This window comes from Parus major, chromosome 8 (genome assembly GCF_001522545.3).
Source record: "Parus major isolate Abel chromosome 8, Parus_major1.1, whole genome shotgun sequence".
Classification (NCBI taxonomy): Eukaryota; Metazoa; Chordata; class Aves; order Passeriformes; family Paridae; genus Parus; species Parus major.
This window is the reverse complement of record NC_031777.1, coordinates 935,133-952,212: the sequence shown is the minus strand read 5'-3', so window position 1 is coordinate 952,212 and position 17,080 is coordinate 935,133. Positions and strand designations below refer to the sequence as shown.

The window sequence follows — 17,080 nt, the reverse complement described above, 5'->3', positions numbered from 1 at the left end:
GGGACGGACGATGAGGGTTTTTTGGGGGACACTTCGCGGCTCCGGGAGCACCCACCCCACCGAGGATGTTCGCTGTCCCTCCCCCCAGCGGTGCCTCGGGGGTGGCGAGGCGGGCCCTGGCCCGGCAGCGCCCGTGATGCGATGTGCGCGTTGCGGGGAAGCCGCCGCGGCTCCGGTGCCAGCGCGTTCGTGTGCCCGCTTGGCGTGTGTGTGGGTGACCGCTGCCTGAGAAGAACGAGGTGTTTAAATCCCCGAATCCTAATTTCGGTGCGTTGCTGGCTCTGGGCGGCTCATTGCTCCTATCCCATCGCATATAAATTCGCACAGTCCCAACGCGCCTGTGGGTATTCGAATCACGGAGTCATTAAGGTTGGAAAAGACATCCAAGATCGTCAAGTCCAACATGCGCATCGTTTCTAACAAATCGCTGACAGGAAAAGGGGAAGCCTGACGATTCAGGCAGTGCCTCTGGAGACGTCCCGAGGTAAACATGGGCTTCACGTGCTGTTTGATGAAGTTCCTGCTGCGTTTGCCTCAAATAGCTGCGGAGGGAAGTGATGCTCCCGCAGCGGAGGCTGCGATCCTAGTCCAGATTAAAGTGTAAACCGAAATACTGTTGTGTATCGGTGATTGGAGGACTTTGATATACGGAGATCTTCACCGAAGGCAGTAATAAATTCTGTGACACTCCACAACCTGGCTGCCATAGCTCCAGATACCTGGTATAACACACATATATATATATATATATATATATAGTAACATATATATATATAGTATATAGTATAGTATATATGTATAGTGGTTCTTCATCTTTCCTTCAGAGCTGTCTGTGTTAAATGTCGGTTCTTTTTCTTCTTTCTCCTTGAAGACTGTAGTTAACTGTTTGTGTTGACAGTACTGCCAAGTCTCTCGAGTTTGGAAATCATAAATGAGATCCTTAGAAAGCACAATTAACCATCAGATTATTACTCTTTTCTTCAAACAAGTCCTTAAAAAGTATTTTGGTAACCTTTTGACTTTTTGAGGTATGTGTCCACAAAGCTGAGAAAAGCACGTGTGCTGAGGGGGAAAAGCACCTTCATTTTTCTTGTCAGTGAGGATATTTTGGTCCCTGGGGTCTGGGCTGAGTGAGGTGGGCTGATGTGGAAGATAATACTGCTCCCAGATGCTTGTCACTGCCAGAGGGATCTGCTCCATCTGATCCGCAGGTGGAGCTGTTCTTTTGAGCCGCCTGGATGTGCCTGGCTGGAGCAAAAGGTGAAAATGAACAGTTTGTGCTGACCTGGCCTGTTTTGCCAAGAAGCTGAAGCCAGCTGCAGGAGTGAGATGTGGGCACTTCTAGGAGGAATTATGAAGGAGAGCTAAGGGCAGTAACTTTTTTCACTCGTGTAGTTACTGTGCAGCCTGCAGACACTTCAAGCAGTCTCTTCAGAGAGGAGATTACAGGCTGTTGTGAAACACCCAAATGTCTCTGTCACATGGGATTTGGAATTTGAATTCTTTCAGCCTGGTTTCAGAGTTCCACATCGTTGTTTTATGCAGTGATTTCTGTAGTACCTCCCTGCTTTCAACCTTGGAGTCTGTTGCAAAAATGACATTAAACTGCATTGCTTCAAACCTATTCCATGAGGCTGGAGCACGGATGTTTTGCTTGTGCCTTTCCTCCAGACTGAGTACGTGTGGTCGGCAGATGTGCCCTTGCTAAACTGTGAGAACTTGGTTGTGAACCCTCAGAACCAGATTAATAAATATCCATGAGCTCAGGAGAGGATTTTGCTTGTTAGATCAGGAGACAAATGGCCTCTGTCTCTTTTTAGTAAGCCATCAGATATTCCTGTTTTGATGGGATAATGCAGCTGCTCTCTGCAAACAATTTTGTTTCATCCACATCTGTCTTAACATGGCTTGTAGAGGTAGCAAGTCTCCCTGTAGAGCCATGCTGTGCTCGTTTCTCTCTGTTACTGGTATATTGCATGACCTCTGGCAACCACAGGGCAAACTTTAACTAATACTAACATGGCTTTAAAATTGACATCAAAATAAAACAGTCCTTGCATTGCTCTGAAGTTTGAGCATTCGTTCTCATGGCTTTGGTTTAGTTTGTTTTTTTTGGTTTGGGTTGTTTTGTGGTTGTGGGGTTTTTTTTGTTGTGTTGGTTTCATTTTGGGTTTTTTTACCACATTATCATTAGTAGATTTTTAACTTTTAGCATTCAGAGAGACAGTGAAGATCTCTTTAACAATAGCTGTAATTGATGAAAAAGGCACAATAGCCTCCATGTGAAAGGGTCTTGCTACAAACATGCTGCTGGTTGTTAATCTGTTATTTGTCAGTGGAGCTGTGGTTAGGTGATTTGAACTGTAGGATCAGGTTGTTATTCCCTGCTGTCTGTAGCCACTGTAGCACTGTGGGTGTTTCAGTCTTCCACAAGATCTTTGGCTGTGCAAAGATTACTTTGTTTTTTGCACTTGGACAGTAGAAACTGTTTTCTGTCTTGCAGGTGGTACCAAGAGTTAGAGTTTCTTTATGAGTCCTAGGAAACATGTTGGGCTATGCGGGGTATTCACCATCTCTTTACGCACTGCCATAATTTTTGGGAAGGGTTGTGATGGATCTGGGGCTGGCAGAGTTGTGTGGGCTGGCAGATGGCTTGGGAGTGGGAACCAGGTCCTGCTGAATGACATATTTCCATCACTGCCTCCAGGGTAGCACCAAGGCCTGTTTAGGTGCACACAGGATCCTTAATGACTGCCAGCAGGCAGGGAATATGTTTGGATTAGTTCATAAGTTTTTGCATTGATGGTGGTGTTGATTGAGGATGAATTCCACGTTTGCCTGCTGCAGGAATTGTGTGACACCCAGGACTACTTGTCTCGTTGTAGGCTGGCTTTGAACTAAACTGGAATGAAGCAGTGTCAGATCTCCCAATGTGTCCGTTCTTGTTGCTATTTGGATTAGCATCCCCTGAGGAATTTGAAGGGTTTCCTCTTTACCTGCTGCTCCTCTGTGTGTAAGGAGACAGTTTCTTTAGGTAGTCAAGGACTGTGTTTGAAGGTTTTTCTGTCAGGATTCTAGTTGCATTCAGATGGAAACAGATTCCAGAGAGCACCTGAGGACAGCTCATTTCCATTTACGGGTTAGACCTTCATGTGTTCATAACTGAGTTCATGGTGTGTGTTTGAGGAAATGAAGTTGTCTGAAAAGCAAATGTTCTTCCTCCCTCCTTCTGCTTCCCTTTGTAACAGGAGTAAATGTGCCCAGAGAATGTCGAGCCAGTGTTTGAAGCAAAGGATCTAATGCAACCTTCTGGTAGAGAGAGATTGGTTGGAGAGCGATTCAAAAGCACAAAGGGGAGTCAAACAACAAATGCCAGCAGATTGCCAGTGGGAGAAGGCACTTGGCCTCTCTTATTCCTGTGCTCCTGAGCAGTTCAGGGCCAGGAGCTTATGTGTTGTTTGTGCTTTTCAAACTCGCTTTTGATAATAAAAGGGCTACTTAAAAGAAAGCTAATGGCAGGAAGCAATCCCTGTAAACTGTATTTGGAGAGAAAGCACTTTCTGTTATTTCATCTATATCCAAATGGGTTTTTCGGATAACTGAAGGCACAAACAGCAAGCTGCCTTGTCAGAGCTTCCTTCTTCAGGAATCAGAACCTTGTTTTACTCTTACAAATAGAAAGAAGTTAATAATTAGGTTTTCAACTTGAAAGCTCTTCACTTCCCTTCCTGCTTAATATAATACAAACTGCATGTGGCCAAATAATTGTTTTATAAGAGATGTGAACTCTTGATTGTAAGTCTGTCAGTCATAATCAAACAGGCACTTTCATTTTAAGAGCCCGAGGTCTGATTCAGCTTTACAGCTTTTTGATCTGAGATGCTTTTGATAATCTTAGGGCCACTGCATGAACACAGAGCTATTTATTTTGACATATGTAGCGATTATTTCTTTTTGAAATTACTATTCCTCGTGTGCTCAGCTCATTCTGTTCTGCTTGAGATGGCGGTTGTGAAAAGACTGCGTTGAGTCATGAGGAGAAGAGAAGGGACTTCGACTGGCTGCTAGAGCAGAAAATTTCTTGGAAGAATGTAGACACATATTTAGATTGATGCTTCCTGGGGGAGATGCATTAAGATTGGTGCAGGTATTTTATTCTCTTAGTTACTAGGCATTGACAGAAAAACTTCTTTACAGAAAATCTCTTGTGAAACAGGCATGAAAAAGCTAAGCAGTCAAACTGAATACAAACTGAGATACAAACTGAGACGTGGTGCTGTGTACACTTTTTTAATCTTAAAGATCTTCTGGAAATGAGAGCCAGCCACTCCTTTTCCTGACTAATTAAGCCGCAGTACAGCTTGGAGTACAGTATTGAGTATATTAGCCTAGTTATCAAAATACTCTGGTGCAGTGAAAGCAAGAATTTTCTGGGTTTTTCATTAATTAGAAACAGCAGCAGATGAGACAGTGGCTCATTTGGGTTTCTTCCCTGAATAAGTTTTTGCATTTATACATCGAAGAATAAACTGGCAGTTTATCTAGGATACTAATGGTCTGGTTTTGTCCTTAAATGTAACTCCACTGTGTACTTAGAGTTATTTTTATTTTTTTTTTCAAGCCTTGAGAATGGATATATATAAAGTAAAGGAAATGTGTACTTAAAAACAGACATGCAAACAAATACACAATTTTTTCACCATCACCACTCCACATGTAATTTTTTTCCTCTAAAACTATGAGGATTTGTCACATTTATTTTTGGTATTTAAATTTTGCCAGTTAAGAAAAGCTGTACTCTGTCATGAGGCAGGCATAGTGCAGGGAGGTCTAACCTTTATTCTGGCATTTAAGTTCAGCATATCAGGCAGCTAAGAGATGTTAAATCAATAAGTAACACTTTGCTTTTGTAAAGTGTACCTGTGAGAATACATAGTCTTACTATAACTTCAGCATGCTATGTACGATCAGAGTATTGTAGCATTTAGTGAACACAAGTGTAGTATTTGAAGTCTGTGCTCTAGACTTCAGAAAAACTTCAAAACCCTGCAAAAAGCAATGTTCAAAAAAACCCCAGTCTGGTCTCTAGTGCCTTTTGGGAAATCAGTGCTACAGATTCAGTGGCAGTTGTTAGTGGGAGTTCAATCCATCAAGGTACTGCAGGTGGCTGCACTCCTCTGATAGTTTTTAAAGGAGCAGTCATCTCAGGAGAGATTTGTGGGTTGTTTTTTTTTTTTTTTTCCCTTTTTTCCAGACCACAGGACTCAACTTTATCCAAACTTTCTTGGTTTTTAATACAGAGGCACTTCTGAAAGTTGGACAGATTGTCTGACTCTCTAGACTCTTGTATAATATCATAAATCCTGTTACTCACTGCCTTCAGGAAGGAGCCCACACTTGGGATTTTGTAGTGTTGAAATCAACAAATAACCACCACCTTTGTCGTCTTGGTGTTTCTTGATGGGCATTGCAGCTAATGTTTCAAGCTTATGTCACTTTCCTGTGTAGATGAAATAGCAAACAAGGATTTCCAGCTTAGATAAATATATGTTAGCAATGGGATTGTTTGGACATTCACCAGTAAACATTGGGAGTGATGCTGCTGTGGATTGCAGCAGAGACATGGAAGTGTGGACGCTGCTCTCTGCTACTCTTTAGTGTGTGACCCCAAACTGCTTTTTAAATATTACCTGTGTGTGTATCCACACATGCCTTGACTATATGTAGAATATAGAATTTTATTCCTTTATTTTTAACTTGCTTCTATTTGTAAAGGAAGATGGTAGCATATATTGTTAAAATCAGTGAGGGATAACTGTGATCATTGTCTAGAACTTGCTATTATGCATTTCTGGTTTGAGTGATGGCTGATTTAGATTTCTGTGTGGAACCAAAACTGAGCCTTGGATTCTGCTTTGAACAGCTGAGATGTAGCAGTGCTTCCTCATCCCAAAAAGGCACCAGCAATAGCTTAGTCATTGAGAGAGAGATCATATTTGTGGTTTATCTTCCCTCAGCTGATCACTGAGCAAATTGATGATGCTCCTCCAAGTGTTTATGGGTTTCTCAAACATTGCCTAGATTGCAGGCATGAGGGGAAGAGACTTTTTTGCTCTTTCTGGTTTGGTTTTCTTACTGTTTTGGGGGGTTTTAAACATAATAAGGCCTTCCAGTAAAAAGAAATCTGTGACCCCATGTTTGCTGTGCTTGTGTGTAAAGGGATACTGGGAGTCCCTTTAATGCTGGGTTTCTGCAATGTAAACCTGTAGTGTAAATATGCTGAGAACAGGAAATGAACATTATTTAACTGTGACCTTGCGTCTTTTTCTTCAGCAAGTTGCATGGAGATGAGCAAGGCAGCATTATTGAGCTACAGAGGAGCAAAATCCCATTTAACTGGGTGCTGGGCTTTGATGTACTGCCAAGCACTGCTGTCTGTGATAACCTCTGGGATGTAAAGGAGACTGTAGCTGCAGATAAGAGAGGTTTCCAACCCAAGTGTCTGCTGATAATGTCAGCTTTTATAATTTGTGTGTGGAAGTTACACTTTTAATTCAGTACCTAGCATGGTACTTCTGCATCCTAGCTCCTGTGCAAAATCACTGAGATTTCATTGTTCAGGTGTGCAGGACATTCTCTCGGTGCTGGAATTGAGATTTCAGCCCTCATGGATGAGCTCATCAGTAACCTTAGGCACTTGGTCCCCAGTTTGTGCACTGCAGATGCCTAAAACCGTGCACATCCATTCAGGGCTGCTCAGCTCTAGAGGATGCTCTGAAGCTGAACTCACCTGCAGAGAACAGACAGGGCTCTGCATGGCAAGAGTGAGAACCACTGAGAGGCATCTCTGCTCTCTGCTGCATGTCAGGGGGGAAATGGGCTCTCTTCCAGCCCTGCTCATCAGCCAAGCTGGAAGCTGCTGGAGAAATTTTGGCATAATCCATCAGTGGCAGTGTTGTGCCTTTGTGTGCTCACCTGCTTATTTGTTCGGGTGCTAAACAAATGTTGACAGAAGATTCTCAATGTCTGTCAGATCTGGGCAGGAGGCTGACAGGCTCAGGAGTCTGGACTGAGACCTGCAGCCTAATGACTTTGTTAGTGTTCTGGGAAGCAGCAGCAGCACAAAACACTCTTTTGGTCAGACCTCTAATATAAATTTTTCTTGTGGTAATAATTCAGTTTCTGGTGAGCAGAGAGATGGGAGATCATGGGTGATACTAAATTTCACTGCTGAGCTAAACAGACTTTACACTGTCCTGGACAGAATATTAATTTACACATACCACAGGCTCAGAGGAGGATAAATGGACAGGTAGAAAAGAATAAAATGGCTAGAGAAACTTGGATCACTTGTTTTGGAAACAATCTCCTTTCCCCCTTCCTTCTGTAGTTGTCTTCTTGTTGATAAATTCATTCTCTTTATACTGCAGTTCCCACTGTGTATATATTCCAGAGTGAGTAAAGGAATTGAATCCAGTTACATTCCAGCTCTGCAAAATGATCTGAAATGGACTGTATTGTACTGAAAAAGGTAATTGTACAGTTTGACACCTTGTCTGCTACAGAAGAGGAATGTACTTTCCCAATGCTTCTGAAAAGTTCTTGGATTTTATTAGGATGTGTGACAGCTGATTATATACTCTGCTGCCATTTAAAAAGTCTGTTTTGATGGATCCCAATTCAGGACAGTGGGATTTGGGAGGAAGAGCAGCAGATTGTTGTTTTTTTCTGGGTTTTTGGTAACAGCACTGGAATTCATAATATCTAAAAGATTTGATACTGATATTGCTACTGACAGAGTATCACAAAGTGAAATTGCTAAATGTATTTCTGTAGTAGTTAGCTTCATGTAGCTGATATGCCTGGTTTGTTGGACATGTTTTCTTTCTGATCCTTACAGTCAGATTTTTATCTCTGATTATATTACGGAGGAAAGCTTCTTACTGAAATCTTTCTAAAGAAACACTGTTAATTGCATTTGGCAGCTGGAAGTGATTGGAAAAAAACCCAAACAGCCAAGGTCTATTTAGAGCACTGTCAACAATTTAAAGTGAGTAAAGAATTTTTGTTGTTTGTTTCTTGTGTTGAGATACAGAATCTTGCTGCATTAGTATTCATCCTGAGAATGGATGGGCTTTTATGCACCAACATCCTATGCAAATGAGTCCTTTCCTAAAAGCAAACATATCTGATTAGGGAGAATAAGTTGACCTGCAAAGTCCCCTTCATTCTTTTTGACACTAAAATTCTGAGAATTCTTGGGCTTTCTTTGTGTTTTGTGCTTCCTTTCTCCCCCTTCCACCAGCACTTGGAATTGATGGAGAGCACCGTTGGGCAGGAAATAGCAGAAGCTTTTGTAAAATCTTAAAAGGGAAAGAGGAAAAAGGGCATTTTCACCAATGGAACGAGGATGATGCAGCAGAGCTCTGGCTGGCTGCCAGGGAGGACAGATGCATCGTGCATACCGTGCCTTGCCCACGAGCCTGCACATTGGCAGCTTCCCTCTCTGTTCATCCAGCGAGCCCAGCACAGCACAGGCACTGCGAACAGAGCACTCTTCATCTCACACTCCTGGGCTTCTGCCTGCCGGGTTTTCATGCCTGTGTACGGCAAGTTTGCAGTCCTGTAAGCATCACTGAGATTTTTAAACTTTCTACTATGTAAAAGACATTTCCTTGAATCCTAGGAAGTGCATTTTCTTTCCTTGAGTCAGTGAACAGTCTTGCCTGTTTCTGTGTAGGAATGTGATGTGGGGTACTGCCACTGATGTCAAAATACACCATTAAATTGGTCTAAGAAGGCCTTCCTAGACTTGAGTTCAAATGTGCCCTGCTTTGGAGAACCTGTTGATTCCTCTTTTGTTTAATGGAAGACTTTACCATTGGGACCAAAGTAATTTTTGGCACTAATTTTCTCATAGCCCTAATGGGGGAGATGTAATAACTGCTGGCAGCGTGTTGGGCAGAAATGCTGCTGCTCCTTACAGAAAGCATCTTCTAGATCCAAGAGAAGTATAATGACAGGGATTTCTGAGCCTGCTCTCTCTCCAGTCTTCTGCTTGAAGATGGAATCTCAAGCTTTGCTTTCTCACCTGAGTGGTGCCTGAGCAATGGCATTGAGCATACCTGTAATAGAAGTGCCCAGTTAGTGTGACTGGAGTCCCTTGCCAGCTTTTTGAAGTTTTTCAAGGGCTTTTCAAAAATACCTTTTTTGTCACATTTAGAATCAACACTCTCATATTCCCACAGCTGGGTCTTTTTGGGTAGACTTTTTTTTTTTTAACATTGCCCTCTGGGCTTTTTTATAGTTGATCTCAATTTCATAAATAAATGGAGGGAAAAGGAACCCCATGAGAAATTTTAGGCTGCTAGCTGTAGGGCTGTGTAAGATTTTCAACACTTTATTTTTTGTTTTTGTTAATTCAACCTGTGTTCTTACTTGGAAGTGATGGATGAGATAATTGGGGTGTCCCTGCTTTGCTGCTGGTCCAGTAGTTCAGCAGTGGTGATGAAGGACATTGATGGGTTGGAAAATGGCTTCTCAAAAACACCAAGTTCATGTACCCTGCTTGAGAGGAGGAAGAGGAGCTGACAGCCCTAAGGTGTCTGGATACTCTGTTTTTTGCTCCTAAAGCCCTGCAAACACTGCAGGAGCTGAATGTGTATTGTTAGTTATTGAGCAGGTTAATTAAAATGATTCATTAGTAGAAGGTTTACCTTGGAAGAATGATTGCTGCAAACTGAGATGAAACATGAGCTACACACCAACCATCTACGCTGTGTGGTTCCCAAAACAACACTGGAAAGATCAGTACAGAGTTTCAGGAGCTGATACATCTGAGATCACCAAAAATCCACAGCCTCTAAAATGCATTTAGCATGCTTGGTAGGCCTAATTAAGCTTTAGGTATCATTGGTCTTCAATAAAGCAGATTAATTGTCTTGCACATCTTCCTGTAAGGCTCATTGTGTCAGGCCATTGAACAAAGCTGTGGGAGAGCCTCGAGTGACAGACACTGTGCCAAACAAAAAACCATTTACTCTTCTGTAACTAATGAAAGGAGGTGAGGGATCAAGTGGTGATTGACAGTAAGATCTGGTCTCTGTACATGAAGCTGATGAGGAACAGCATATATGGCCAAATATCAGTGTCATATAGAAACACTACTGTGTAGTGAATTTAAAAAGGCACGTGGCTGAGAACATCAAAGCACAACTGAAGCAGTGCCTTAAGGCTTTTGAGACTTCTTGAAAATGTGTCCTAGGGGTATCTTTGTACTGTCACTTGAAGGGTAGAGAATATGTGCTTCCAAAGCAACTAAGAATAAATACAGTCTTGTGTCAGTGATGACAAATCTCATGGACTTAATTCCTAAGAAGGCCTCTGTGTAAATGCAAAGTACATTTCCCATTTCTTGGACATGCCTTGATTTGTAATGAACTAAAAGTGAGTGAAGGATCTGCTGCTGGATCCTCTGTGGGGTTGGTGAGCACAGGAGTAGGTGAGCTAGAATGAGCACACCTGCAAAATAGGTCTGCAGATGTATATTTTTAGCATTAAGAGTTCTCCAATTAACAAACTAGCTGGGTGTGGTTTATGGGCTTTTAAAACCTGAAGAAAGAAGTTAGAAATGTTTCATACCTCCCATCCTCAGCTTTACACTGGACCATGCTTTTTTCCTGTTTCTGGAGTTTCTTAGCACTTTTCTTTGAGGTGAACTCTGAGAAATTGAAGAAAAATGAAAGCTTTTTGAGTACTTGTTTGTGTTTTCCAGAGAACTTGGAGATGCTGTATGGACATGTGTCAGTGTTCCTGTGAAACTGTGTGGTCTTTTGCACAAGGCATGGTCATTCAGCTGCTAATATAGGCCACAAGTGCTCCTGGTGTGCCAGGCTGGAGTTGTATAAAACAATAAACACTGCTGGAAAAAGGCCCAGGAAAACTTTTGACTTTGGGCACAATTGCTTCCTATTGCAATTAAAGCTGTGTTGCATTCCTTGGCAAAACTTGGGAATAAAAGTCTGTGGGAAGTGCTACCAGTGCACTGTTGTTTATATTAGGTGCTGATGGATCATGGCCTTTTTGCCTTTGAGGGTGGTTTAGGGTCTTGGGATGGACTTTGTGGCAGTGGGAGAACTTTAGTGACGTTGCTAATGAAATGGAATAGATGGGTCATTGCTGCTCCTCTGTGACAGAGCTCTGCCTCTCGTCCTGAGCCTGGCATGTTCCTACCCTTTGTGGAAAATGTGGAGCCTTTTTCTTTGGAGGCAATTTGGATTTTTTAAACAATTCATCACTATAAATTTGAATTGTTCGTGGCTCTTTAATTAATGCAGTTACTGTGTAATCGTTGACATTTTCCTCCGTTATTTGATTTCCTGGATTCCCCCTATGTTTTGTATGAATTAATTGTATTGGTATTGATGTAAATTAGTTGCCATTTATCCTGTGTGATACTAACCATGTAATTGATCAAAGCACAGGACATTTCTCAGCCCTACTGGCAAAGAAAATCAAATATAAGTTACTCTTTTGAAACTAAGAATAAGTTTTAAATGGTGATGCATCATCACTTTTCACACAAACTGTGGATTCTTCGGTTTTATTTTGTCTCTTTTTAAAATTTTTTAAATAATAAAAGCTGTTAGTGTGCTAGAGCTGTCCTAAATGGAAACACTCCCTGGAAATCCCTCTGAAACACCTTATATTTATATTTTATTAGTTTGATGTCTTGTTCTTTGCAAGCTGCAGTCCTGCATTATAATGAGACACCTCACTGACGAGCCCCTGTCTAGTTTGCTTTTCATCATTTCCCTACACTTTCTGCCCTTATTGAAATTTCCATCTCTTCCATGAGATTCTTCAATTAATGAGTCATCTAATTACTTTTTCACCTTAAAGCCCAAACTGGCTTGTTATTATAAACTGCTGAAGTAGTGGTATGGCCATTGGTAACCTGTCTCACCATCCTGTGGTGTAAGTTTGACACCTGGCTTTTAGCAAGTCAAATTCAAGCAATTATCTGTTCCTTTATGCATTAAACAAACAGTAGACACCAAAGTTAGTAGATACACTTGTCCAGACCTCTGATACTGGAAATGAGCAGTACTAGAGAAGACAACACAGCTTATTTATGCAGTAAAACATGAGTAATTCTATAGGGTAAACATTTTTTAGCCCAGAAAATATTTTGCACTTGAAAGTATTCAATGATATTGTAACAGCTGAGTGCATTCTAAGATTGACAAGTTCTGAAGGGGTGTCCTGGCTGTTTGCCTCTTATTTGCATTTGATAAATTCAGCACTGGCCAGGCCTTGCTGATGGGCTGTCCTGTCACTGCGGCGCTGCTGCTGAGCCTGTACAGCTGCTGTCAGCACAGCTCTTTGTGCTGAAAACGCTCTGAGAGTGAAGATGTAAAAGTAGTTGGACTCTTAATGCAGGATGAATGTCTCTTAAAGGAGCAGGGCTTTCATTCCCAACTTTATCCTTGCACAGTGTGTTTCTTCTTTCCTGCACCTCATCGTTGTTAGGTCCTGCAGTTGTGCTCACAGGCGCTCCCAACCTCACTGCCCCCACCACAGAAACAGCCTTTCCTCCCCCTTGTTGATGCCTTTGAGCAAAAATTCTCTTTGAGCACATATTTTCTTAGATGGATTTCTTTGCAGCTGCTTCAACTCTGATGTGATTTTTTTCTCCCAGCTCTCACTAAACAAATGAGTACATGCTAACCAAAAGGTGTGGATAGCAGCTGTCTCAAGTCTGTCCTTAGAAAAGTGTTGGGATGTGCCATCAGGTCATGGAGGGACATTGTCCTTTTGATCAGAAGGAACCTTTGAGACTTGTCTCTGTCCATTCCTGTTCTATTTCTTGCTGCTGTTTCTTGTATAAGCTGTGGGACCATTTCTAATACAGAGCCATTCCATTCAGCACCACTCAGAAACCCTTTAGGGAATGCTTTCTGTTCCAAGGGGAGGGGGAGAGGAACTGCATCCTGTCCTGTGGATGTCATAGTAGGCATTTCTGCAGAAGCATTGTACTGTAATTCATCTGATTCCCTGCTGTGTGGTTCTACGTTGCTTTTCCTAAAGATGTGCAAGCTGTGTTTCAGATTTGACTTTTATTTCTGTGTGTGTTAAAAAAAATTGCTCTTTTTTTTTTTTTTCTTTAAGTAAAGTTTGTGTATTTATTTGTAACATCTGATTTGAGCTGTACAGAGAATACACACAGGTGCTATTGCCTCGTGGCTGAAGCTGAAATTTCAAATGTTAAAAAAAATAAAAATCCCTATGCCTGTGGGCAGATGGATGTTAGTATCTCTTTCACAGAGGTAAAACACCCATTCAGTGGTTAAATGGTGGGGGGAATTTTCTCCTCAACTCTCCCTGTGAGCCCCATTACCCTCATTCTCTGACTTTTTCCATCTACAAACTGTGCATTTGTAGCAGAAGTTTTATGTCCTGCTTATGTTTAGTTGTTTATGTGATGAACACAGCTCTCCCTCTCACCAAGCAGAAACCTCTCTCTGCTGATATTTGCTTGAACAGAAGATAGTTCAGCCTGTTAGACAGGGTTAAAGAATGCCATCACTTTTGGACATATTAAGAGGATGTTCTGAAGGAAAATTGTTGTCTTACCTTTCTTTGTAATTTTGCTATTGAGGAAAGGTCAGCATTGTGTACACTGGGAGCTGCATTAATGCAGTGTTCTTTATCGCTGAATGTGCTTAGTCTGAAGCAGAAAATCAATAAATCTTTTCAGCCTTTGACTCCCCAAAAGATTTTCGTGTCTCCTGTGGTGCTGTAGAGGACACTGGTTTGGGTGACCACTTTGTCCTGTGTGGCAATTCATTTTAGCTTCTTGATGGGAAAAAAAAATATATATATTAAAATCCCAGATATTAAGTGCTTGAAAAGCAATGTATGAAACTGTAATCTTAACAGGCATTTGTTACCTCCTGGGCTGTTGTCATTTCAGTGCATACAGCCATGTTCCCATGACTCTTTTCTGTTTCCCCATGAGAAAATATCAGTAGATGTTCATTGAGGGACAGCTTTCTCTCCATTAGTAGATACTGAAATTATGATAGAGACCTATCTGAAGGCCTTTGGCTTCTCCTTTAGCTAATTCCTGTATCTTGTTGCTGTCTCGAGTGTTATAAAGCATCACAGCAGATTGAACTCAGTACATCTGATGTTTTTGCAGTATCTTTGCTTTAGAGATCACTTGAGCTCCTAATTAATTGTACTTCTGCCTGGAGCTCTGTGTTTGAGTAGGGAAGTTAATGAGCGAGCTTGTGTTTGAACAGCCTCCCCTTTCATGGTACGTTTTGGTTTGCAGAGTAATCACACACTTTAAGCACACATTAGCAGGTACTGAGAAAGGGAAACACAATTTAGCTAGAAATTAACACTTTCATTCAAAATGCTGGGGAGTTCTAATGTGGTGGGGGGCACAGCTGACAGCTGGTCTTGTTCCTCAGAGCCTTAGAACTGCCTGCATATGTTATTTTTTATTTTTTTTTTATGTCTAGATGTTAGGTTGGGAAGGAAACCTTGAGTACTCATCTCACAGGTAGAGTTACTGTGTTTCTTTTCTGCCAAAGCTTTGTCACCTTGTTGGTGCTTGTGGAAGAAGGTTCATTGTTGCATTCCTGAGCCTGGGACTGCTCACACCTAATACCCTCTGATTTGCACAAATAGTATCCTGGATATTTGTGTGGTTTATTTTTCATAGATGTACCCTCCAGGCCTGTTTCAAACCATGCAGGTTTGTGTGCAGCCTTTAAAGGAGCTGCAAAATCAAGCTTCCATTAAATAGTGCATGGTCAGTATGAAGATCCTCAGTGGTTATAGGCAAGAGGTGATTTCCCAAGTGGCTTGAGCAGACCTATCTCAGCAGTTTGTTCCTTTGACTCTTGTCCTTCTCCCTGTCCTTCCCCAAAGACACATTCCTGCCTCACCTTTGCACAGGCCCTTAGGTGTATAACAACAGTCACCCAGACCAGCTCTGCCCTTGCACTGATAATTCCTGCCCTAACCCTTTGCTGCGTTGCTTTTCACCTGAGCCAGAGAGGTGAGTTAGCAGTGCTGCCAAGGCAGGCAGGAAAGTGATTCAACATCCCTTGGAAGGCAGGAAAAAAGAGAGGATTTTCATGAGCTTACACTGGTTGTGCAACCCTGTTTACCCCTGAAGACACTTATTTGAAGGAAACACTCTACAAAGCCTCTCAATGAACCTCATCTCATAGTTTTTATATGTTTAATAGGTCTGGCAAATGGGGAAGACACTGAGAAAAATGTGTTATTTTGCTTTGAGTTTCTTCTTTTCCATTGCATAAGGAGTCTCCTTGTCTTTAGAGACATGGAAAGGATCATGGGGATGCATAATGATATGGTAGAGCTTGTTTCTTTGTTTCCTTGCTTGCTTTCTTGTCCAAGGAAACTCTCTTCCTCTGTCCCACAGGACTTCTAGTGTTCTGCTTTCACTGAAAAATTTCTGGGCAGATGTGTTGGTGGAAAAGTTTTTTGGGGATTTGGACTGGCAGAAGTTAAGTATGTGAAAGAGTGGTGCAGAGTGCTGCCAGTTTGGTTTGTCAGAGTTTTGGTGTGGGGTGTGAGTGTGTGAATTCCTATGTCCAGATCCTCTTCAGATTAAGTGTGCAGTGATGACAGAATCATTTGGTAAATCTGGGCATGGCTTCAGCTACTCTTACTGTGCAAGGTGAGATGTTATATGTGATGGTCTTGAAGGGGCTTGGCAATGCCCTGAGACAGTAATTCAGTTTTAATACACATTTGTCTAATATGTAATGACCTACTACTATCTTGAACCAAAATTAATAGCCCTACTTTACAGGAGTATTTGATATAAATCTATCCACACCAACTTTCCATTTTCATACAGAGGAGGTTCCAAATTAATCCAATATCTTATGTAACTGCACATTACTTCTGGCTGGTAACTATTTTTTTAATGTTTCTAGGGATTTTCTTCCACGAGGTTCTGGAATTGTGACAAGACGACCATTGGTCTTGCAACTCATCACTGCCAAAACAGGTAATCTCTTTCTCTTTTTGGGTCACTATTTGGACTAAGTGTTGATGTACTTCAGCAGGAGAAAAAAACTTTTCTAAGAACACATAAGCAATGTGAAGAAGGATGCCACCAGACTGTCAGGAACAAAGGGCTACTGCTTCAAAATTGTATGCTCAGGACTAAACTCATCCCATTGCCCATTGTGGGGAAAAGGTAACATCTAAATCCTGGAGCACATGGTGAATTGAATCCACATCATTACATGCAATATGCTTTGGAAATTAGCTTTGATTTATTAATTTCTTGATGAGCTTTGCAGTTGTATTACTTAGCACACCAAAATTGCTGCACTTCTACCTTTATCTGTTGCTCCAGTGCACACAGATTTGGTTCCACACAGGCTCTTTTCAGAACTTGTCCTTTTTGGTTGGGCTCACTGCACTAAGTAGAGCAGAAGGGGGATTGGGGGAAAACAGGGGCTCTGTGTATTTGTCTGCTCAAAAATATAAATATTTTTGGGTGTACCACTAAGCCATGGGACATATTGAGACCTTTCATGAGAATTTACCACTCTGTACTCTTCCACTTGATGTGCCATGGTGTAACTCAATTCCCTGGCATATCTAAAAGCAGCTATGGTTCACCATCATTCCAGTTTTTGGTGTTGTTACTTTTAGACCAATGTAAGCAACAAAAATCACTGCTTTGCTGTTTACTTCTGCTCAAAACAGTAAAAAAAAAAAATGAAATAACATCCAAACCAGAACTGTAAACTAAAAAGTGGTCTTTTTTATTGACTATGATGAAACTGGGAAAAAACAAAATTATAGCTGCCTGTAAAACTTGAGTCTGTCCCTGTCTGTGAAGTGTAATTTAGTTTTTGTATTTCTTTCATTAAGGTCTTTGTATTGTTCAACAGGGAGGTAGACTGCAGTCTGGCTGGGCTTCAGGGTTTTTTCTGAACTACTGCTTTTAAAACAGTCATACTTTCAGTGCCTCTATGAAATTTTCCATGGTGTTTACACTGTGGAAGAGAAAGGAAAA

The 17,080-nt window shown here is 41.5% G+C and overlaps 1 protein-coding gene across 3 annotated transcripts in view; it reads left to right on the top strand.

Moving 5' to 3' along the window:
• DNM3 (dynamin 3) overlaps nt 1-17,080 on the top strand; it is a 169,493-nt gene that overhangs the window by 339 nt on the left and 152,074 nt on the right. For all 3 annotated transcript variants that reach the window (XM_015636155.2, XM_015636154.2, XM_019007640.1), the window contains exon 2: nt 15,974-16,057. In XM_015636155.2, the coding sequence (XP_015491641.1) occupies nt 15,974-16,057 (84 nt within the window). The remainder of the gene's footprint in view (nt 1-15,973; nt 16,058-17,080) is intronic.